At 47.9% G+C, this 24,931-nt stretch overlaps 1 protein-coding gene across 2 annotated transcripts in view; it reads right to left on the bottom strand.

Moving 5' to 3' along the window:
- Window positions 1–24,931, bottom strand: part of MIPEP (mitochondrial intermediate peptidase) — a 133,081-nt gene that overhangs the window by 81,369 nt on the left and 26,781 nt on the right. For both annotated transcript variants that reach the window (XM_089899738.1, XM_022574503.2), the window contains exons 11-14: window positions 8,462–8,615; window positions 6,846–6,923; window positions 4,703–4,907; window positions 3,419–3,528 (exon numbers count right to left, since the gene is read on the bottom strand). In XM_089899738.1, the coding sequence (XP_089755864.1) occupies window positions 3,419–3,528; window positions 4,703–4,907; window positions 6,846–6,923; window positions 8,462–8,615 (547 nt within the window). The remainder of the gene's footprint in view (window positions 1–3,418; window positions 3,529–4,702; window positions 4,908–6,845; window positions 6,924–8,461; window positions 8,616–24,931) is intronic.

The following is a 24,931-nucleotide window of genomic DNA, read 5'->3' as shown; positions in this document are numbered from 1 at the left end:
GAGCTGAGTATGAAAATGTTCAAGGGAGGACAAAGCCTGTGCTTCCAGAAGTGTGGGACCGCTGGAAGCAACTGGAAGGGTTAGGCTGAAGGCCAGAACCAACGAGCATGGAGAAGACAGACAACACCCCCGTTCCCCAGATCCCACAGGTCCTGCGACGCAGCCTAAGGTCGACCGAGGTTTGGGAGGAACTCCCCGAGACCGCTGATTCACAAGTTCATCACGTCTAAAAACCTGGATGTTTCCACGGGAGCTGCTACCAAGTCTGTATTTCTGCTACACTTGTGCTGCTGATTTGAAGATTGATTTACAACTAATTCTGCTTCAGCTTTGATGCTGTAGCTTGTCAGGACGGTTTGAACCTTGAAGGAGCACCTCTGGTATTTGTTTCCTGACAGCTGTATGGCACCTGCAGATCTGAGAGGCAAACTTCTAATTCTGTGACCACAAGGCATCCACTGGCTCTGGGATGCTCAGGTTCAGATAAAATACTTCTAGGTGTTAATAAGTCACCAATACATTCTCCCGAGGTGGACAGCTCTCTGGAATAGACCACGTGACGGGGAAAAATTCCTTCCCTGACGTGCAGCAGGACGAAATGAAGCAGAAAGACACACCCTGCTGTTCCTCTTTAACGTTATTTCTTTACAGAGGGTTAGATTTGAGGGAATTAGCTCCTGCCCTTAGGCTAGAACTGCCCTTAAAGTGAAAGCATCCAGCCAGTTGGTGTTTAGTCAGTGACAAGAAGAGGCGAGTCAGTCCTCTGCGAGGCTCGAGGTGCCCCGTGCCTCTGGCGCCCTCTCCAGACTCCACGGGTCCCAGCACTGGTTCCTGCTTTGGAGGCTGTGTCTGCAATCCCTTCGGCCCACTGGACGTGCCTTCTGAGTCAGAAATGGAACTAATCCACAGCAGCCTGCTGCTCGCTGCCGATCTCATCTCGTCTGAAGTGCAGTTTTGGACTTAATATTCTTTTCTTGAAATGATCTTGTTCAAAAATGGTTCTTCTGACTGAAGAATTCAGTAGTAAAACAGGAATTGTCTTTTTTTTTTGAGGACATTACACCACCCTCCAAGCAGTGGTTCTAGCCCTTCCTGGCTTTTCTCATTGCTCTGGAAACAGACAACAATATTTTTAAACTGACCTCAGTATCGTGGTGCATTTCAGCCCAGCACTTAGGTCCGATGCTGACAGGGTCTCGCCACCGTTTGCAGGCGCCCCGCTCCGCGCGTCCTCGGGAACCGGAGCCCCCAGGCAGCTCCTCTCACGGGCCGCTTCTAACCTCCCCACCACTCGGCCCCACACGCCCGCGTGTCCACTTGACTCTGGGTTTCAGGCCGGCGCCGCGAGCGGCCGCGTGGGCAGCAACGCTGTGCAGCGGACATCCAAGGTGAGAGCCGTCCTCCTTCCTCAGACGTGGCCCTCCTCCCGGACTCCATGCTCTCGGACCCTCCCCGCCATCTGACCAGCCGCAGGCCCTTCCCGCCAAGCCTCCCACGGCTGCTCCCCTCCCGGCCCCGCTGCCAGCACCTTGGCTCTGGCCCTCGTCACCGCTGACCGCAGCAAAGGACGGACGAGCCCTCGGGTCCAAAGGTGGACTCCAGGGAGGCTGCCGGCTGGAGGTTAATGAGAAGGGGGGCTGGGGCAGAGTCACAGGAGGGACTCGGCCCCGAGGGGAAGCCCGGGACACAGGAGAATCCCCCTCGTCACCAGGCGGGCGAGCGGAGGGGCCGGGACTCCCGCAGTGTGGGCAAGGCGGGTGCAGAGACAGATGGGGTGCAGGTTCTTAACACGAGGACATTTCCGCGTTCGTCCCTGTCCGTCCCCCTACCCCCCTTCGCTGACCCTGCCACACGTGCTGTCCTGCCTGTCTCGGGATCTCTGAGCCCTGCGGACTGTCCCTCGGCTGGAGTCGCCTTGCCCTCAGCCCTGCTCTGCGCCCCGAGACACCAGGCCACGAGTGCAGGGATGCTGTCACACTTACTCCCGGCTGCTTCTCAGGTGCTGAGAACGGAGCCCATTTCCTGACGGAAGGACTCACCTATGGCCTCAGTGTGTCCTCAGTAAACGTCCTGCAACGAGACGGATGAGGGCTGCTGCGAGCGCACCGGCAAGTTGCCACCCGACACACTTTTTCACGACCTGGTTCCTCCAGGAGCTCCTGGTGAAGCCCGTCCTGAGGGCCCAGCAGAGGGCCGGCTCCCCGCAAGCCTGCGCCCTGTGCCCGAGCACGTCCGTGCCCCCGAGGACGGGCAGGGGGCGGTTACGGGAGCAGCAGCACGTCAGGCCATCCTCCCCCTTCCCAGACCCCAAAGCGTGGAGCCGGGAGGACTAGGCCACTGCCTGATGGGCTACGTGCTTCTACGTCGTTGGCTAAGGTGACAATCCCCAGAGCAGCTCTGCACGTTGATGGGCACGTAGCTGACTGGATCACAGATATTTTAATTCTGTCCCCTTAACCACAGAAACAGGTTATGATGGAGACTAACTCAGATCAGTTCTCCAGGAACTCATCCATTATTCTACAGTTGACAGTAGTGGTTAAGGTCAAGTCCAAACAATAGAAATCGCGGATTCACATTACGCATCCAGAGATACAACCGGAAAGAGAGTCACAAATAAAGGTGGGCTTTGGCCCCTCTTTTTCTGATTCCATTCAGTCCTTCCTTTAATTTCTTTTAGTGCTTTTTTTGTGTTAGCCACAATTCTAAATGTTGAAGATTCAAAGATGAATATAATTGTACACAGGCACTCAGGGAGGTACAGTTTAAGGCGGAAAAACACTACCTAATATAACAGTATATCACCAAAATTCTGAGAGAAGAATACATTTTCCATGGGACACGCAGACAGTAAACATACAATGTTGACAATTAGATTAGAGCTAACTTACCGTAAAGTATCACTCACTTAATCCTACTTTACAGAACTTAGAAACCTTTAACGTTACAAGGCACTATTTAAACCTAAACCTCAAAATTAAGGAATTTTCAGACTTGGCATCACGTAGATGCTACCTAAACACATCGGGGAAATATGGCATCATAGTTTACCAAACAACACACACATTCAGACTGAGAGAATATTCAGAAGCATAAAGGGTAGAGGAAAGAGCAAAGGCTTTTTTGAGGTGAGACAGGCTTTGAGGCTTGTTTCCCCCTCTGGAAACAGGACACAGCGCCTTCCTCAGGGGGCAGCTCTGAGGACCAAATGGGACGTTACTGGGCATATAATAAAGGGCAGCTACTTGTTGCCCACACATGACTGTAGCTACAGCTGAAGAAAGGGAATCAGGAAACGGCAGAAGGATTCTGGTTTGGAGAAGGTTCTGAAAAAGCAGTAAGAGTTCCCGCTACCCCGCAGGTCACAAAAGCCACCCCCGCGCCCCAGAGGACGGTACAGAAAGTCAACGCTCCCTACCTGCCCCGTCTGATAATGTCGGGCAAACTGGTGAACCACTCGGTAATCATTTGCAAAGTACTCCATCAGAATAGAAGGGACCTCGGCAAAGTCAGTGGGGCACCTGGTCCCTAAAATGGGGGAGAAAGAAAAGAGTTGGCATGAATCACATCAACACGTTCATCCTACTACAAACACTTTTAAAATTTTTTATCTGTACTTCTGATGAACTATGATAATCTTTAATTCATTAAGTCAATATTTTACTGCTATAAAATTATTGTACATATTTACAGAAAAGTTTGTAGTAGCCTCTTATTTTCCCACGTATCAGAAGTAAAACAATATGTTTGCACAGGTGGACAGAACACCTTGTAAAGCAACGGCTCACACCCTCTACAAACAAAACTGTCTTCAGCTATGCTGGGCTATATCTGAAACACAAATTACAACATTCTTACTTAATTAACACAGCAATTGAATTTAATTCATGAATTCTATCACCAAGTGCCCGTCCGTATCCTTCATTTGTTTTAAAAGTACTTTATCTATTGATTGCTTCTGGTAACAAGGTCAATCCTCAATATAGAAAGGCAACATTTCAAACTCAAAATTATTTAAAGAACAAATCCTGTAAGCAAGTCGTGGCGACACTTTATGATTCTGTCCGGCCCATCTACCGCAGTCTTTTCAAATACCTCCCTCCTCCCCCAAAATACTGTGTGTAAAGTTAGTTACTAAATACTGAAGACCAACACTTGCCCAGGTGGTCTAAGGCTGACTGACCCTGTCTGATCGCAAGCTTAAGACTCAGAGAGGATAAGCAGGAGGGAAGCCTGGGGCGTCACCCGACATGGCAACCCGTCAGCAGGGGGACCACAGCTTTATGCAGGGGAGAGCAGAGGAGAAATACAAAGCACCTGGTCATACCTTTACAACATGCCTTGAGGTTTTCTAACTGGTTTTGGATAAAAAGAGGCAACGGTTCATTCACTTATTCACTTGCTAAGTCTGTGCTCCTGGCTAAGGAGATACGCTTATTCATACACACGGCCAGACTGAAATTCCACATAATAGAGGACAAAATGTAAAATGGTACAAACTGAAAAGACAGGCAACTGAGATATTCCTTGGTGAGAAGTGTTGTCAAGGATGGAAAAAAATGTAACGAAGATTGGGTAGCATCACAGTTGGAAGGATAAGATGATGCCATCTGCGATAAATGACCACAGATTTTCTAAATGAAAAGCTTTTACCAATTTAAAATGAAATGTACACGTTTAAAGTCCCCTCTTCTTGGCTCACCAGTGACATGCTGATAACGAGTCCGTCCCAGCATTGAATGCATGGCGTGTCCCATTTCATGGAAAAGATTTTCCATCATCCCAGGAGTTAATAATGTTGGCAAAGTCTTTGAGGAATGGGGAAGGTTCAGCATCAGAACGACAACTGGGAGCTGATAGCCCCCGTCTTCCTTTAATCGGCCCCCACGGATGGTGAAATGGCAGTCCTTTAAGAAAACACGACAAGTGAAAGGTAATATAAAGTTGTATCAAGATGTGTGAGTACAAATTTTACCTTAATTCCATTCTTCTATTTATTTAGTTACAGACACTTTTATCCCAATACTTTGTATTTTGCTAACATATTAATTTTTTTAAAACACCAATAATACATTGAGCTTGTGTTGATGAACTCATTCCTTCACTCCAAAAGTATGTGTTGAGTGATGCTATACCAGATACCGGAGACAGAGTCACCACTGAGCTTAGCCCTGCGCCCTCAAGGTGCTCACGGCAGGTAGGAAGGGACAGCCATGGACCGCGGGGGGCACTGATGTTAATGGAGCCCCTTCTGTGTCAGGCAATGAACCAGGAGACACTTTCCACACCACCGTCTCCATCACTTGGAGGTGACGAGCTCCCAACTGTCACAAAGCAAGGAACCTGGAGTATCTTTCCCGGTTCGCATACACTTCATCACTTACTCTTCACAATGAGTCTATGAGGCAAGTATTTCATTTTTCAGATGAGAAAACAAACTGAGCCTTGGAAATACTAAGTCACGTGTCCAAGGGCACACAGCTAGGGCTGCGGCATCTCAAACCTGAACCCCCCAGGCTGGCAACTAGGAGCTGGGGCTCAGATCACTAACCCGGATTCTCCAGCCTTTCAAGCAGAGAGAAGGAACAGAGGACGCAGAGGTCAACGACCCAGACTCTGGTCCCACCGTCCAGATCTACCAGCCAAATCACCTTGGAAACTGGTTCACCTCCACCAGACTCACCTCCACCCTGTCAAACGCCAGAGCAGCTGCCCAGATTCATAAGCTCATGTCTGCTAAAACTGCTTTGGAAGCTGTGAAACCACTATTTAAATATAAGGTACCATTATTTCTGTTGGAACTTAATAACCCGAATTCTTGACAATTCCAATCACACTGCCCAAAACTGCTTGAAGCTGATCGACCAGGAAACCTGGTTTGCGGCTCGAGGAACTGAACCTCACTTTTCTGCATAAGGAGTGAACTGGTGGTTGATAGGGTCTCCACAGGGACACACCTTGTGCCATTTGAAACTAGGTCCATGTCAAGTATGGAAAGTGGCTGAGAGCTGGGGCTCTGGTCAGGAAGTCTGGGTTCAAATCCTAGTGCTTCTAACTGTGTGACTCTGGGCAAGCAGTAACCTTACCTCTCCGACATCAGCTTCCTCATAATGTCAGTGTCCGGTTCAAAAGGCTGATGTGAACTTTCAAAGATGTGACATGAAAAAGGACCCAGAGCACTGGCGGGCCCACAGAAGGGCTGGTAAAATGCCAACTATCATTATTACTACCGTTACCATGACCCAGATAAAAGTGACAGATACAGATCTATGTAATTACCTTCATAAGTTTTATTAGCTTTAAATTCTACCCAAATTTCAAATTTATATATTTAGCCACCATCAGTAATGCCTTTATTTTTTTAAAGATTTTTTTGATGTGGACCACTTTTAAAGTCTTTACGGAATTTGTTAACAATACTGCTTCTATTTTATGTTTTGTTTTTTTGGCCACAAGGCATGTGGGATCTTAGCTCCCCGAACAGGGATCGAACCCGCATTGGAAGGCAAAGTTTTAACCACTGGACTGCCAGGGAAGTCCCCAGTGATGCCTTTTAAATACTAGGAACTACAAAAGTGAGGTATAAAGTTCACATCAAGGGCTTCCCTGGTGGCGCAGTGGTTGAGAGTCCGCCTGCCGATGCAGGGGACGCGGGTTCGTGCCCCGGTCCGAGAAGATCCCACATGCCGCGGAGCGGCTGGGCCTGTGAGCCATGGCCGCTGAGCCTGCGCGGCCACAACAGTGAGAGGCCCATGTACCGCAAAAAAAGAAAAAAAAAAAGTTCACATCAATACAAATTAACTGCTGATTACTTTAGAGAGACCATTTTGTAAACAAAGCATCACCTGGTGAGGTTTGTCTGCTCGCTGAAAAAAATCACAGTAAATGTACCCCAACAGTCCTTCAGATTCATGAACCACGGCCTGGGGGGGAAAAAAATGAATTTAGTGGGGAATGAGGCTTTTAGAAACTCTAAAAGAAGAAACACATTCCTAGCACGAGAACCTGTTCACAAAACACCCAGAGCCACAAATACAGACGTTTCATTACTTCCTACGTCCCATGTGACCTCGAGGTGGCTTCCACTTTGCCCTCAACCTCTTCTCCTGCATCTCCAGGACAACTATGATTTGGGAATTCTGTCAGAAGAGGACACCCTCCTCCACAAGCCCTGCGTCCTGACTGGCAGTCCCCAGCGACGCGGCTCTGCCACTGGGCCCACACCACCCGCAAGAGGTGGGAAGCGGTGCTGGCTGGACCATTTTAGCGACAAAATTATAGCTCCTCCAATCTTAGGATGTAAGGATACGCGAGCACACCAACTCTAACCCTGGGATACAGGAACAATACACAGTGTCTGCCTTCAGCTGAAGAGCAGTAATTAATACCACCACTGCCATCCTTCTCCCAAGTCAGGCTTCCAAGAGGCCCAGCTCGCAGGAGGGATGGTCTCCATCTTTGCACCACCTGGGGCCTCTGCCATAAAGAACGGCAACCTTATGCTTTAGGGCTTCCTGCAAGCATATGTTCATTACTCCAGCAAGCGTCTACCAAGCATCTACCTGGTGTCAGGGACTGCTCAAGGCATCTGGGGAACGACCATGAGCAAAGCCGCAAGGGGCTCCCTCCTGAGCTGGGGAAGCTCTTCATCGCCCACATCGTGCCCTTTCACTCTTTTCACGGTGTGTCTGTACATTACCCACTGCTGCCATTTTGTGAAGCACACAGAAGGATGCCCAGTGACAACCACGCTCCCCGCTGATCTCCCGACTCCACCACCACCTGCTCTACGATCACGAAGTGCAGCCAGGAGGCCACAAGACAGTTCACGTTTCTCGTGAACCGTGCGCTAAGCACGTGAGCAAAGAGTAAACAAGAGAACACCACCACCTTAGGGCCCATAAAGCCTCAAAATCTTATCAGGAAAAAACAATGACAGTTGCAGCTCACATGAAGCGGGCCCTGACAGAAGGGTGGATCCCAGGCTCGGAATGACTGTCCAAGGAGTCTCACCAAGAACACAGGCCGCAGGCTAGCATCTGGCACGAACGTGAGCCCCACGGGCGGGCGGGAAGGGGTGGGAGGTGCCTAAGGGAGCTGAAATTAACAGATGCGATACCTGGCACAACGGGGACGTGAAGGGCAAAGACAAACGTTCGTTTAACCAGGGTTTGTCGACATAAAAGACTCAACCTTCTATCAACTTCCTTAAAAACAAATTTTTTTTCCAGAGAAATAACTCCGCTGTTAAATGTTTACATTAATTTCAGGCAACAACTGATGTTTAGAGGAAAGTGTTTCTTTCGTAGCATCCTACATCAGAAGTGGCGATTTAGATCTTTCATCGGGCAAAGACAAGCGCCATCGGGGCAAAGCTAACTTGAGATGAAACCGCTGTTAATTCAGTACCAAACCCGGGAGTCCAGGAGCGCGGCTTCTTCACTCCAACCGGGCCGCTTACCAGTTTCCGAACATCTTCACTCCACACCTCTCCCTCTGCAGGCTGCTCCACACACAGCGAGATCCCTAACAGCCTGTTAAACAAGGTATTCAGGCCTTCCATGCACGCTCCCAGGGAGAAGAACGGGCAGTATGAGCTGGGCTCGCTGTCGTACCTACAGAGGAGAAGCAGCTCAATCACAGTTCCGTTGGCTTCAGTTTCTTGAGGTTAAACTCAGCTAACTTTTCATTGACAATTTACGAGCCAAGAAAGGACTGAAAACCTATGGTAGGTTTCGAGCTTCTGAGGGACTTTCAGACTCAGTCTTCTTCAGAACAGCAGTCTGATTAGAACTGTAGTAAGAGTAATACCAGTTGGAACTATAGTGGTAAAACTCACTCTATGAAATGCGCCATATTCTAAAAAGAATGTCACATGTCACGTCCGGTAAAATATTTGTTAATGGAAAAAGCTCCGAAGCTCTGTCATATAAACAATCAGATCTTAATTTATCTTTTTGTTATATATCTTAAACGAAGGATAATATTCTCGTAATATTAATCATTCTTCACCCCAAAACAACTCTTTTATGTTTTTTATTCCAACATAAACCAAAATACACCCAGAATGCGTGAGGTGAATGTTTCTGAATCATTACGCCAGGCCAAACCTTATAACCATAGCCAGAAAGAAGAGATCTAGAATGATAGTAGGTACTGAATCTATTTCTACTTCCTGGGATTAACCAAATATGTACAAGCTTACGCTTCTTACTAACTGGGGGACCGGATTTAGTGAGTATGAACTGCACCACAAGTGAGATTTTGGTACAGAATCCACCAATTTACACCTTAATTTCTGATCACTTTTTCATAAAAGCAGACTCAGTGGAGTAAGAGACTCGAGTGGTCCAGCGGCCTCGCTCACTGATTCGTTCACTCACGCAGCCGTCGACTGGCCCGCTGGACGCCGGGGATGGAAGGGGGCAGAGCAGCAGGCGCCCAGTAGGCTCAGGGGCCGGTGTTGAGGGAGAGAGGGCAGGGCATGCACAGTGGGGCGGCGAGGGCCAGGGCTTCCTTGTGCAGTGGAGATGGGAGGGGAGCCCAGGAGAGGCCACGGTGCAACCAAAGTACGAAGGCACGAGGCAGCAGGGCCACTGCAGTAACCAGGGGGTTAAACGAGAGCTCAGGACGCAGGTAGATGGGAAAGCGGGGGAGAGACGCTGACATCGTGCGGGGGGTCCAGGGAACCGAGAGCCTGGCCCGCGAGCCTGAGGAGGGGGGACTGTGCCCTCAGGCATGGGGTCTCCCAACATTCTAATGGCGCATCCCTGTCAATAAAATAACTGGACTTATTTCAACCTTAATATGGGTATGTTTATAAATTATAGGCATGGGCTACTGATCTATTACATTTCAAAACAAGACATTTTTATAAATTGAGATTAAGAAAAGTAAATCTAAAGAGGACTAGTGGGTTATCCTAAAGAGGATAACCTAATCTCTTACGGGGTTGCTTGCGGCCTGGGAGACGTGGGACATCGCTTCTGCAGACACCAGAGGAGTGACCTGGTACCTGGAACCTGCCAGGCTGACGGTGAGGAGAGTGGACGCAGCACAGAGAGGGCGGAAGTCACCCAACGAGGGTCTGAACAGGGGCAACAGCAGGGGCTCTAAGACCAGGAGCGAGATCTAAGTTTCTTTTTCTTTTAGATGAAAAAGTTTCAGGACTGTGAGGATTTGGAGGCTGAAGGAGAAAGAAAAGCCTAGACTAACATGCAGGTCTCTGGCTTGAGCAACCACGTGGGTAGGAGCCATTTAATCAGAGCAATGAACACACGCGCACGCACATGCGCGCACACACACACAAACTGAAGAGGGGAGGGTGGGTGTGTTTGTAGGAGAAGAAGCGAGATTCAGTTTTGAAGACACTGACTCTGAGGTCCTGGGAGAAGTCAGCACGGAGGCTGTTATGGCTGAGGAGAGTGTGAGCTGGAAAAGGAGAAGGGGAGGGGCTGACAGGAGGGTCAAGGGCAGGTCCCCGGACTTCCAGGCGAAGGGGTGGAAAGGAAGACAAGGAAGAAGAGTTAAAGACGGCAGACTGTCATACAGAGTGAAGTAAGTCGGAAAGAGAAAAACAAGTATTGTATACTAACGCATATATGTGGAATCTAGAAAGATGGTACAGATGAACTGGTTTGCAGGGCAGAAACAGACGCAGACGTAGAGAACAAACGTATGGACACCAAGGGGGGAAGGGGGAGTGTGGGATGAACTGGGAGATTGGGATTGACATGTATGCACGAATATGTATAAAACAGGTAACTAATGAGAACCTGCTGTATAAAAAGTAAATAAATAAAATTAAATTTTAAAAACAGAGATGGCAGAGAATTGGAAGAAAGGGGTGTCACAGAAATGGGGAAGGGGGATGTGCTGTAACATGGGAAGTAGCTGCCACGTCTGGCCCCCGGCCCAGCGTATAAGGACCCTGGAGGGCAGCACTGTCCCAACGACTCCCAACGACAAGCAGAAAGCTGAACAAGCTCAAACCAGCAGCTCTACTTAGACCCAGCAGAGAAGTGAGGTCACAGAGCAAATCGCTGGGCCCCAAAACTGGAGAGGCAGGCAGGCAGATCCAGGGAGCCACAATTCACAGGAGGCTCCAGGGGAGACGAGCACCAAGGTAGGAAAACAAACTACAATCGACAAATTGTCTGAGAGCTAAAAATTCCAGGGGGGATCCCTACACTTTTATGAGTTTTCCCTCCAGGAGCCCCACCAGGTTCTCACAGTGAAGATGGAGAACAATTCCCCCATCTTCCAGCAGAGGAAGGAAAAAGCAGCCATTATGAACTCCACCAGCACGTTCTGCTCTTCTTAATAAGGCCTGCCCTCCAGAGAGACTCTCTCACCAGAAAGAACATCCACCTCACGCCCCCCAGCCTTCCCATCTCATCAAAGCGGAGGGGACTGGAAAGCACTTGTGAAAGTCGCAGCTGAGACGCAGGGCCCCTAACAGTCTGAGACGTAACCAGAGGCCTGCAGATCACATCTCCTCCGTCCACACATCAGCACCACATCAGCAGGGCTCCCGTAAAACAACAGGGGACACGACCCAGGCCTGCAGGTCCCAGACCTTAGTTAAGCAGAAGTCTCCCGAGAAACCCAAACAGGGGAGACAAAGAGAGCACACCAAAGGAGAGTTACCTCCTGCCCCAGGGTTAATGGAAAAAGCAAGCAGAGCCCGGCTCCTGGCCAGAAAAATATCTAACCTCACACCAAAGCCCTCATTATCTCAGTTCCTTTCACCCAGTATACCATGTCCAACCTTCAACAAAAAATTTCAAGTCATGCTAAAAGACACAAAACACAGTTTGAAGAGAAAGAACAAGCACCAGAACCAGGTTCAGATATGTCAGGGATGTTAGAATTAGCAGGTTGAGAATTTAAAACAACTGTGATTAGCATCCCAAGCACTCTGAAGAAACAAGTAGAAAACATGCAAGAACACATGGGTAAAGTAAGCAGAGAGATGGAAACGCTAAAAACGAATCAAAAGGAAGTGCGAGAAATTATAGCACTGCAAAGAAAATAAAGAACGCCCTTGATAACTCATCAGTAGACTGGGTACAGCCGAGGAAAGGATCAGTGAGCTTGAAGAGACGTCAACAGAAACTTCAAAACTGGTATGCAAAGACAAAAAAGAAAAACAGAAACAGAAGAGGATACCAAAAGAACTGTAGGACAATCACAAAAGGTGCAATGCACACGTGATGGGAAAACCAGAAGAAGAAAGAGAGAAAGGAATTGAAGGAATATTTGAAGTAATAATGACTGAGAACCTTCCACAATGAAGACAAACACAAAACCACAAATCCAGGAAGGTCAGAACACCAAGTAGGAAAAAACAAAACACGACACTTCGGCAGATCATATTTAAGCTGCAAAACGTCAAAGACAAAGAGAAAATCTTCAAAGAAACCAAAGGAGAAAAACGTAACCTCACCTAAAAAGCAACGGTAAGAATTACATCAGACTTCTCTCCAGAAACCACACAAGAGGAGTATGGAGTGACATGCTTACAGTTCTGAAATAAAAACCCACAAACCTAGAATTCTGTGCCCAACAGAATTATCCTTCAAAAGTGGAGAAATAAAGGCTTTCTTGGACGAACAAAAATTGAGGAAATTTCTCACTAGTAGACCAGGCTTATAAGAAATGTTAAAAGAAGTTCTTCAGGAAGAAGAAAAATAATGTAAGTCAGAAACCTGGAGCCACGTAAATAAAGGAAGAGGGTTAGAAGAAATAAATGAAGATATTAAAAAACTTTCTATTTCTTCTCTTTCGTATTTGTTCAAAATAGTAATAGCAATGATGTATTAGGTGATTATAGCTTAAGGATAAGTGACATAATGACAGCAATGTTAGGAGGGACTGGAAAGAGACCTAGGTGCCTGCACTAACCAACAAGCAGTAAGTACTACTGGGAAGGAGACTCACGCTACTTGTAAATGGGTATGTAAACTTCAGGGCAACTACTTCAAACAGTGAAAAAAGGAGAAAAGCTGGAATCATACAACATACTCAGTTAAAACCATAAAAGGCAGAAAAAGAGTGGAAGACAAAAATAAAGAAAGGAAAAAAGATGATACAGGCAACAGATAGAAAACAGTAACAAACATGGTAGGTTTTAACCCAATAATATCACTAATCACTTTAAACATCAATAGTCTAAATGTAACAAGTAAAATGCAGAGAATATGAGAATGGATTAAAAAACAAGACCCACTAAATGTTGGCTGTAAGAAACTCACTTTATAGAAAAGAAACATAGTAAAGCTACAACAACACAGCCTATGCATAACCTAAAATATGTACTGACTTGCCCACGACACCTACATATGGTAATCAGGCAAAGCTCAAGGAGACAACTTAGCTTGGAGAAAATAATTTAGGTACAGAATACAGGCTTGTATAATACTCCACCTACAACTTCCGCTCTGTATGAACTAAATGAAACTATTATCAATGGTGAAAAGCAAATGGTATTCATCTGAAATGACTGAGAACAAATGCATCAAAAAATAATATAGGGCTTCCCTGGTGGCACAGTGGTTGAGAGTCCGCCTGCCGATGCAGGGGACACGGGTTCGTGCCCCGGTCCGGGAAGATTCCACATGCCGCGGAGCGGCTGGGCCGTGAGCCACGGCCACTGAGCCTGTGCGTCCGGAGCCTGTGCTCTGCGATAGGAGAGGCCACAGCAGTGAGAGGCCCACGTACCGCAAAAAAAGAAAAAAAGTAATATAAACTCCCTGTTTTTAAAAAAGCTCTCAAATAATATCCCCTGGCTTACCAGTCCCACCATCTAGAGATAACCACTTCTTGTGTATCATCATTTTATCTGTGTAAGAAGGCTTACGTGTGTGTGTGTGTATATACACATCTACATGTACAGAAATACACACAGATATATATACATAGACATACAGAATCATACAATTCTTATCCTGCAATTTCCTTTTAACACACATTTTTAACAAAAATATGTTTTGCTGTATTTAACAAAAATTTTAAATACTGTCCCCTTCAGCACATAAAGCTCTGGTCCACGACAAGCACCTGCCATAACTTCTCCAAAGCGTCCACTCCCTGGTGTGTGTGGCCAGTGAGAGTCCGCACCTTGTAAGCGAGTGTCCCGTCCCTGACACTGTCTGAAACGGCCCACACACGGTAATACGAGGAGCTGGACTTCTGATCATGTCTGTGTCAATTTTAACTTCTCTACAGAAAATGCACCCAGAGCTGTGCAGTCAGCTGCTGTTAGTTGCTGTCAGTTCACCTCGGCGACAAACAGCCCACAAACACCCTGCCAGGCAGGTACAGACCTCTCTGTGGGATCCATCCAGAAATGACGACGCTGCATAGAGGATGAGGTTTTAGATTTTTAAACAGGTGTTGCCAAGTCATCCTGCCAACCGCGCAAGCTGTGATAGTGTGCACGCCTGCCCTCCAGGCATGGAGGCCTGGGCCCTGGCACCTCAGGCTCCCTGCCTCTTCCTTTGGCTCTGTGGGCCGCTCAGGCTCCCTGCCTCTTCCTTTGGCTCTGTGGGCCGCTCAGGCTCCCTGCCTCTTCCTTTGGCTCTGTGGGCCGCTCAGGCTCCCTGCCTCTTCCTTTGGCTCTGTGGGTCGCTCAGGCTCCCTGCCTCTTCCCCTGGCTCTGTGGGTCGCTCAGGCTCCCTGCCTCTTCCTTTGGCTCTGTGGGCCGCTCAGGCTCCCTGCCTCTTCCTCTGGCTCTGTGGGCCGCTCAGGCTCCCTGCCTCTTCCTTTGGCTCTGTGGGCCGCTCAGGCTCCCTGCCTCTTCCTCTGGCTCTGTGGGCCGCTCAGGCTCCCCGCCTCTCTTCCTCTGGCTCTGTGGGCTGCTCAGGCTCCCTGCCTCTCCCTCTGGCTCTGTGGGCCGCTCAGGCTCCCTGCCTCTTCCTCTGGCTCTGTGGGCCGCTCAGGCTCCCTGCCTCTTCCTCTGGCTCTGTGGGCCACTCAGGCTCCCTGCCTCTCCCTCTGGCTCTGTGGCCGCACGTTCTTTTTCTCTCTGGCAATGTGGTTTTGCTCCTCCACCACTTTTGAAACACTGAACTATTTATTTACTGGTGTATCACTTTCAGATAACATCTGCTGATCCCGGTACAACATGACGCCACATGCTACTTCACCCTCCTCAAGTTTTCTGTTACACAGAGATGGAGATGCAGCTATACTGATGACCTTGTTAGTGTACCAGGTGTCAGGAGGGGAATAGAGCTAAAGGCCTCTGTTTTGCCACCCTTTCCTGGGCATCCCCCAAGAATGCACTCAGTGCAGGAGCAGCCCCATCGGTGGCTAGAAAGACGAGGAGAGGAGCTCAGAAATGCTGAAGACGGGCCTGGCACGGGGAACGGACACAGTCTAGACAGCAGAGATTCGTTACTTTGGCAAGAGAGGACTCCTCATGGCAAGTATGTCCATATTCCCTAAATTTAATCTACAAAATGACAGCTTACCCACTGTCATCCGGGTGATGCTGCGGATGACAAGTGCTCACGAGGACCCTGGGCCCAGCCTTTTATATATATCTCACCTAAGAGCAGAAACAGCCCCACAAGGTCACACTTTTACCCCCATGTCACCAGTACGGAAACAGGTTTACACAAAGACAAGTCATCTCCCCAGGTTACGACAGGACTGAGCACGAGGGCTGAGGCTTCTTCTTAACTGGACAACAGCAGTCCGGGAGTAAACGACACCAAAAAGAGGCCTGCAGGCCTGCTTTCTTTGGGCCCAGGCACTGAGGTCCCTCCCACAGTGTGTTACCAGTGGAAGTACTAAAGGAAGCGCTACACCTGGTTGTTCGTCCTCAGTCACGTTTCCCAATGGTCGGGAGTCAGAGCCCTGAGTTCACTGCTAAAGCTGCACCCCGCGAACAAAAAGGTGCTGCCAGTTTAGAGAAGAAACCAGAAGGGGAAACGAGCGGCGGGGAGCAGGGCTGAGGGCCCGTGTACTGAAGAAGGAACTTCAGGGAGCAGGAAATAAGTACCGTCAGGAACCGCAGAGGTCGGGGTGTTGAGGGCTAAAGCAAGGGACCAAACTGTGCGCGTGGCAGGTGGCTGGTAACTCAGAGAGACCATCTGATCGACTGTCAGGGCCACAAGTCAGACGACAGAGACCAGAGAGAGGAGGCATCCGGTCTAGACTGCTGGGGGAGGTTTGGCAAGAAAAAACGAGGACTTCGATCTCTGCAAGGGTCATGGGAGGGGCGACTGTCTGTTTCATGACAAGGAATATCTCAGCACCTCTGCAGGCAAAGGGGAAGCAGCTAATCAAAAGGAAGAGACTGATGATACACAATAAAGTCAGAATAACTGCTGAAGCAACACCTCTAACGGTGTGAGACAACATTCTCTTAGACTTGCACAGGGCTTCACCATTTGCCAAGCACTTTCACATCAGAAGCCCCCCATATTCCTTACATAATCCTGTGAGGCAGGTGAGGCTAGAATTATTACTCAGCTTTACTGGAGGAAACTGAGACTGGGAGAGGCTGGTGACAGCCCAAGGCAGTCTCGAAGAAAAAGCCCTGGGTTGGAAGTTAAAACCTTGGCTCTATCTCTTTCTGTGCTTTGAGAGCAAGCTTTTTTTTTTTCTGGCTTTTGGGGGCCTCAACTTCCTCACCAGGAAAATGAACTATTGGGTTTGCCAAAAAGTTTGTTCAGGTTTTTCCATAAGATGTTACGGAAAAACCAACATGAACATTTTGGCCAACCCAATACAGTATGTCCCAGGACCCGCTGATGATCAGACAAATGCATGCAAAGAAGCTGGCACTGTGCCTGGAGAAAAGCAGGCACTCCGTCCATCACAGCGACACTGTCAGGAAGCTTGACTTAATGCTGTGAATTAATCACCTACTATGTGCCTGATGACACTCAGTGTGGAAAGAGTAAGGCCCCAAAACCATAAAGAGCACCTAATATAAGTGACAAGGGATGTTAGTGCAGAGGGGATGAAGACGAGGCTGTGGTCAGTTCTGTTGAGGGGGAGGGCATGAGGTCAGGAAGTAGCACGGGGGGGAGGGTCAGGGAGAAGTGGGGTGCATGGGAGGGAAGGAGGGAAGGGCATCGTGGGAAGGAGAACCAGGGGAGGGAGCGGCTGCACAGAGCACCACAGGCTCAAACACAAAGACCACCCGCCTCACTCAGCGGTCTCACACCACAGGGAAGAGACCCCCGAGGCCGGTGCCCCACCAGGCTCTCCATGACCCTCTCAAACAAGAGGCTATTCCCTCCTTAAGAGCAGCCGGAAGGGAGATGCCCAGAGAGGCTGTGAGGGATTCAGGAAGCTCCAAGGTATTTCCAGCAGCTACACCCCTGCCGAGGCGCCCTGACTGCCTTTGTGCACTCAGCTTACATCCGCAACCCACAGGATGTCCAGCGTCACAGGTCACTGAGGCCCTCCAGGATGCCGGGCTCAGGAGGCAGCACCACCCCACCCCACCCGTGCCCCCGGGGCCACCACGCCGCTCCCCCCCCACCCCCACTTGCCATGCCACCTGCTCGCAGCATGATCCCCGTAAGAAGAGAAACCACTGCGAAAAAAATGTCCTCCGTCATCTAGATACCCGACCCCCAAACAAGAGAAAAGCACAACAGGTGACACAAAACCTCACAGCACGTCACAGCCACAGCCCAACCTAAACACAGTAAAATTTAAGTGTATTCCGAGGATTTGGTTTCATCACCTCAAACTCTCCTAGTTTTGCAAGAAGTTTACTGCTATTCGTTGTAAAGGTGTTCCCCTGACTTGAATGCAGAAGTAAGAGATCTCTAGAATCCTCAGAAAAAAACTGGAAGAAGATTACTGTTCATCTACCATGGTCGGTAAGTGAAGCTCAGTAAATTCTCTGCTATTTCTTCTGGTTAAAAATATGCTACGTGTGGGTTTACAAATTTTCAGTTTTCACAGAACATATTATAATCAACATGGTAAATGGTATATAAATTAGGTCTTTCTTATTAAAAACAATAGAATTTAGCAATATCTCAAAATCCTCATCAGGAACACTATCATTAAAATAAGTACAGAAATACTAGTCAGTAAGAGACTTTCCACTGAAGAATTCCTTTGTTGTAATTTAAGTTTTTTAAAACAATCAATGGGGGCTTCCCTGGTGGCGCAGTGGTCGAGAATCTGCCTGCTAATGCAGGGGACACGGGTTCAAGCCCTAGTCTGGGAAGATCCCACATGCCGCGGAGCAACTAGGCCCGTGAGCCATAACTACTGAGCCTGCGAGTCTGGAGCCTGTGCTCTGCAACAAGAGAGGCCGCGACAGTGAGAGGCCCGCGCACCGCAATGAAGAGTGGTCCCCGCTCGCCGCAATTAGAGCAGGCCCTCGCACAGAAACGAAGACCCAACACAGCCAAAAATAAATAAATAAATTTAAAAGAATTTTTAAAAATAAAATTTAAAAATCAATATATCAGTGTCTCTCTGAAGCACACTCTATGAGTCAGACTTATATGTCAACTTCTGATGCACCTGGGATGAAGGTAAAGAAAGAACTTGGACTTTACTTCCAAAAACCTTGGCACTGAACGTAGTGAAAATACAAAACACAGTTCAGTACCGTCAGTGAATCCAGGCTGAAACTGCGGGTACCACAGGTTTCAGTCCCACCCTATTCTATTCAGTAAGTTAAGGCAGGTGTGGGAATCTGCACAGCAGACAAGTGCTTACAGAGGGTCCCTGCAGGACAAACACGACAGATAACAGACACCTAGGAGGCGCAGACATACATGTGTGACGGCACCGTCAGAGGAGCTATTTTCAACCTCACCAAAGGAAAATGGAACACACAGAATGTTTCTGGCATCAGGAATGATGTTTTCGGCAGGATCACAGTGTGACAGCTGGATGACACCGTGAAACTTGTCGTCTTGAAGCCACCGGGAGAACGACTGTTTTCTCCAGCTAAATAAAGGTAAGGTAGCAATGAAAGAACCGAAAGGTAGTAGGAACCTGTTTCCCTTTCAGGTAACCACACACTGAAAATATCTTTTTCGTCTCTGTTTCATAAAGAACTGGCCATCGTCCGTTTGGTCCTATCTTGACTTCTGACTCTAGAGGCAAGAAAACAGCTCCAGCCAAATTGCCTGGTAAGGAGGGGGCTCTTTTCCTTAATGGTGGAGATCAGATACATGGTTCACTGGAAACTGCTCTTTTTTTTTCCAAATTTATTTATTTTACTTATTTTTGGCTGTGTTGAGTCTTCGTTGCTGCGCACGGGCTTTCTCTAGTTGCAGAGAGCGGGGGCTACTCAGAAGCAGTGGCCTCTCTTGTTGTGGAGCACAGGCTCCAGGCGCGCATAGTTGTGGCCCGTGGGCTCAGTACTTGTGGCTCGCAGGCTCTAGAGTACAGGTTCAGTAGTTGTGGCGCACGGGCTTAGATGCTCCACGGCATGTGGGATCTTCCTGGACCAGGGCTCGAACCCGTGTCCCCTGCATTGGCAGGCGGATTCTTAACCACTGCGCCACCAGGGAAGTCCTAGAAACTGCTCTTAACACAGATCACAATACAATTTCATCCTCACCCTAGAGAGATAGAAAAGGGAACCTTAGGGGAAAGGATGACCACAGTCACGCTGACATGGCACCAGGTGACAGGACCCCATCACAGAGGCTGGAGCCAAATCCCAGGAGAGCAGGGAGACCTCTATTATGACAGCCTCTCACTCAGCTTCTTCAGTTCCATCAATACGTACAATCAAACAGCCACACGTGAAACACAAGAGAGCGTAACCAACACAATTGGGGGGGGAGGGGCACAAGATCCACGTTACAGGAAGACAGGAACCAGGGAAATGACCCCCCGTGAAGGCAACCAGATCAGCCCACGAGCTTGGAAATCCTGTAGGACCAACGACCTGGTCTCTTTAGCGAGTGGCAACGTGAACAAGGTCAGCTGGGGCATGACGTGTGGAGAGCAGCTCTGGAGCAAGAGCCTCAGACAGAAAGCCCAGCAAGCCAACTGGGAAGAAACAGACTGGAGACCATCAAGGAAACAGGGGTGTAGTCGGGGTACGAGATGACGCCCACGAACTGCTGCAAACTTTACTGGGTTCTGGTGGTTCTGGAGTCACATAAGAAAACAGCCACGTACGGAGAGACGGAAAGAATACACAAGAGTGACATGACACAAGGGCTAGGATTCAGCTTAAAATACTTTAGTAACAAGAAGGAAGGGAGAAATAAAAGAGACCAGTGAAGCTAACATGGCAAACAAAACCTTGATAATTACTTCATCTGGGAGATGAGTATATGGGGGTTACTTATATTATTCTCCCTATTTCTGTTTATTTTGGAAGTTTTCATTATAAAGGTTTTCTTAAAAATTGAAAGCAACGAGCTCAGTATACATATACTAATAAATAAACTACACAATTTCACGTATCAAGCAGTTGTATTATCTTGAAACACCACACCATCCTTCTATGGAAGTCCAGTGTTTCATGAATAGTTTAAAACACAAAACATTCCTATATCATTATGTGAACGCTCCCGACATTTCAGAATATACCTTGGCAAGGAATAAACTCTACTGAATCCCACATCCCAATGACATCATTCTATAAAACAGCGCCAAAACAAGTGAAATGTGATTCACTGAAACTCATCCTTGGCAGAAAATAAATAGAGTCCTCGAGCATTAAAAACAAAAATCAAACACTGGAAGGATGCAGTGAACACTGTAAGGATGATTGTTCCTGAGGGCAGGGGTGGGAGGAGGCTGTGCGCAGCATTCGAAATACCTCAATGGACACTTCACGTTGTTTTCAGTTTTGTCCCAACCACGTGAATGTATTAACTCTTCAAAAATAAAAATTTTAAATAAAATCATTGCACATACGCTTTTCGTAAAGAATTACTTTCACTCTTCCATGAAGAACTTAAAACTTGAAAAAGAAAAAAAATTAAGGTATTTTTGCTCTTAAAGATTCCCCATTAGCTGCTTCTGCCACTGTTTCCCAGGACTCACCGCTCACAGTTTGAAAACACAATTTCCTATCTTTCTAATAGGTTCTTTCTTCTCTTATGTGAACATTAAGAAATGTGAAATAAATCTTAAGTGTTTAACATGTAGGCCAAAAAAAGTCCCTGGGTAACTTGAAAAAAAGCTCAAATCAAGGAAAGCCCCTTCTGCTTTTCACTTCATGTCAAACCACACATTTTAGTCTTTACTTGCAAGTAGAGGCATTTAACGAGGATTTAGAAATCTTCACTTTGTTCTACCCTTCTAACCTCAAACCCAAACTATTACATTTTCCCTTTCTTTTCTCCTCCACTACCTGCGCCTCTCAGTCTACTCTAGTCAATCAAGATGACTGACACTGCAAACCAAAACTCCATCCTCTGCCTTTTAAGCTACTCAAAATGGAGGTTTTAAACCCCCCAATTCTTACAATCCCACCTAAAGCATTTCTGCATCCCTTTTCCTGGTTCTTTTACTGAGTTAACAGCCAAATAAGTGAACTGAAGTCCCCTGCGGCTGTCAGGTGGGTTACATTGTGCTCCCGGAAGAGTGGTGATTTCTACTCTAAGAACCAGCCAGCCTGGGGGAAACCTCTCAACAAAAGAGCATCATGAAGACCTCCAGAGGTCATGCTGCCTTCAACAAACCTGACAGATGAAAAATGCCATCCACAAAAATATGTTCACCAAAATAGTGATCACTGGGTTGCTTTTACTACGGATCTCCAACCACTGGTGTAGACAGCCGTTTCCTGGGCCCAGAGCGTGTTCCCCACTGCATTTCAAACAGAGGAGACAAGACAAATGTTGCTCTGCGCTTCCGGGCGTGGCTGACAGTGAGGTCCAGAGGACACTGTGAGCGCCCGGCCGTGCGGCACTTGGGCTATAAGCACAGGCCAGGGGGCTTCGGGGACTCCAGGCACAATGTCACAGGTAGGGCAGGGCAGGAAGCCGCAGTCTCTGACACAGAAAGGGACCAGGCAGGGGACAGGGTTCAGTTTGGCCGAGGTAACCTGAGGAGGACGAGGGTGGTGAGGGAGAACCAGAGGGCATGTGTGTATCTTTCGTTAGAGCCACGCGGACCTTGAGCGACGCTCCAGCTTCATTTTAAAGGCGGTAGTGGGCCTGTGACCTTGAAGACGGAAGGGACCCCTGTGTGCTGTCCTGCCGGCCACAGGCAAGCTCCCCTGCCCTGGACACGGCCACCAGGATGCACAGGCAAAGTGGACCCCGTCCAGTGCTGTCTCTCTCACCAAAAGCTCTCTGATGTATTCTGCTACTCATTTAATATAGTCACTGCATTTCAGATGAGTGTTTTCTCAGAGAAGCTTTAAGGCAGAACTGAACCTCCTTCAAAAGATTTGAGAGGACAATTACAAAGCATCTCTTAGAGGGGACCATTCTCTAGAAGAAGGTCTACAGATGGCCAATTCCACATAATAATGTTATTTTAGTACTAAAAATACAAGCTGGCTGAGGATAAGTCACTTTCCCAGACTGCGTGTAGCACGTGTCATAGGGGAGCCAGGCCTGTCCGGGGCCTCAGCCCTCAGGAGCTCCTGGCCACAGGGCCACGCTGTCCCCGATCCTCCCATTTGGACAAGAAGACCCCATCTCTGTGGTGGGTGCGGAGGAGTCAGAATTCCCAACCTTCGGGGGGGCTCCAGGATCTCTAAGTACCGAGTCCGGAGTCAGGCAGCAACCTAAAGACTTTCCAGTGGTGCGTATTTGGTATAAATGGAGGACTCACTCCCCTTTATTCAATAGCTTCTGTTTAAGATCACTGTCAAACTTCTCAGGGATCGCACACCCTGATTAATGCATACGTATACTTCATAATTGATTCTATCTTTCCAAGTATTCAAATATCCACATGTAATTTCCACAGAACCACCACTTGGGTATGCTATACTTACAGAGCACAGTGAAATGACAAAAATATCGCTTTTAAATTTAAGGCTAAGGTATTAAAAAATAAGGGATGGGAGGGACTTCCCTGGTGGTCCAGTGGTTAGGACTCGGAGCTTCCACTGCAGGGGACGTGGGTTTGATCCCTGGTCGGAGAACTAAGATCCTGCATGCCACGCAGCACGGTCAAAAATAATAATAATAGGGCTTCCTTGGTGGCGCAGTGGTTGAGAGTTCGCCTGCCGATGCAGGGGACGCGGGTTTGTGCCCTGGTCCGGGAAGATCCCACGTGCCGCGGAGCGGCTGGGCCCGTGAGCCATGGCCGCTGAGCCTGCGCGTCCAGAGCCTGTGCTCTGCAAAGGGAGGGGCCGCGATAGTGGGAGGCCCGCGTACCACAAAATATAATAATAGTAATAGTAATAATAAGGGGTGGGGGACATGATGCAGAGGAACACCACATAAAAATCACAGTGGCAAAAATCAGAAACAAGGACATCTAATTTACATTACTTTCCAATGTCAAAAATACAACGAAAAATTTACATAAATATGGAACATATTAATAAAAAATTTAACATTCCTGTATGCTATGTCTTGGAAAGGATTTTAAGAGAGAAATGCTATTTTTTAATGCAACTGTAAGAACAGGACATGAAGTCTTGCAGACATAAAACACAACTGTGAAGTAACGTCGTATTACTAGCGTACCTTGTGTTAAGCTATAACGTATTCTGAGCACTCACTGTTCATCAGGATCAAGTTACCATAGATTCTGATCTACAGTTTACGTGCTTGCATAGGGAAGGTGACTGATGCTGAACCTGGGACACGTGTATAGGAAATACCGGCTGACAAAGCATTATTACCTACAGGTTAGGAGACGCCTATGCTCTGTAAGTAACACTGGTTTGGGGAACAGATACGTAAGGAGAGGCCACAGAGGGGAAAAGATGGGAACTCAGTGGGTCAGCTCCTGGACACACTGACCGATCTCAGGCCACCTCCTGCTGCTGGGGCAGAAAGAACAGGAAAAGCTACGGGTTTCTGCTTCTATGACAAATGCTGAAAGAAAGCATTAGAAGAAGCGGCGTCTAATTTTAGTGAGGTGCTTACTACCCTTTGCTTGATGCTTGAATATAATGCATGGTAACCAAAAGACTTTGAAGTTTAACACCAACTGAGTAAGTATATTATCATGATATATGCCAGCATGATTTAGTAAAGAAAGCGGCTCAAAACTTTTATTCTCTTCCAGGACCTAAGTCAATCTTAACTGCATATCTAAAAAATGAACCGTAAGAGAAAAATGTTAAGGATTTGTTAAAGGCTAAGATTCTGAGATTGTTAAAAAATATATTCCTCTTGCAGATGTAAAGTTGCTTGGGACATAAACATTTTTGTGTTCACTCCGAACAGGCCTCCATATTTTGTGGGTTTACAAGCAAACATAAAAATGACAGAAATAGGGTATATTTAGGGAAAAAAGCATAGCTCCTAGTTTGCCACAGTTTAATAGACACAGAGGAATACAGAAGCCAGAGGAGTCCCTCTATCAACATAAGTTTCCCAAATGCTTATTTCATTTATATCCTCCCAGATGTGCCAATAACATGCTGACGTGTTCCAATCAAAATGAGAAAACATAAGAAAACCACACTGTACCATGCCAAGTACTACCGCATTCCTCTACTGGCTCAACAAGTATTTGCCGAGCACCCACCCCGGGCCCGAAACGGGACACGACGAGGGTTCTAGCAAAGTCCCAGCCCCCACCCCAGCTCAGAGTCTAGAAGCCTGGACAGCACCCACAGGAAGAGGCGGAGGGGCCGGATTCCAGCCATGCGGGAGATACTCACAAGGTGTAAACAGGAATGACAGAAGCCACAGAGGACGGGCTATGGGGGAGGGACCACTACAGGCCTGGGGGAGGGGCTTCCCAACCCAGATAAGTGACCTGAGGGCGGCTGCTGGCCACTCCGGCACAGGGCCTGAGCTTGAGGGGACGCAGGTTTGTAACGTGGGCACCA

The sequence above is a fragment of the Delphinapterus leucas genome, chromosome 18, assembly GCF_059928025.1.
Source record: "Delphinapterus leucas isolate spDelLeu-1000000601 "Yukka" chromosome 18, BTC_Dleu_Yukka2, whole genome shotgun sequence".
In the NCBI taxonomy this organism is placed as follows: Eukaryota; Metazoa; Chordata; class Mammalia; order Artiodactyla; family Monodontidae; genus Delphinapterus; species Delphinapterus leucas.
This window is presented reverse-complemented; position numbering and strand designations above follow the sequence as displayed.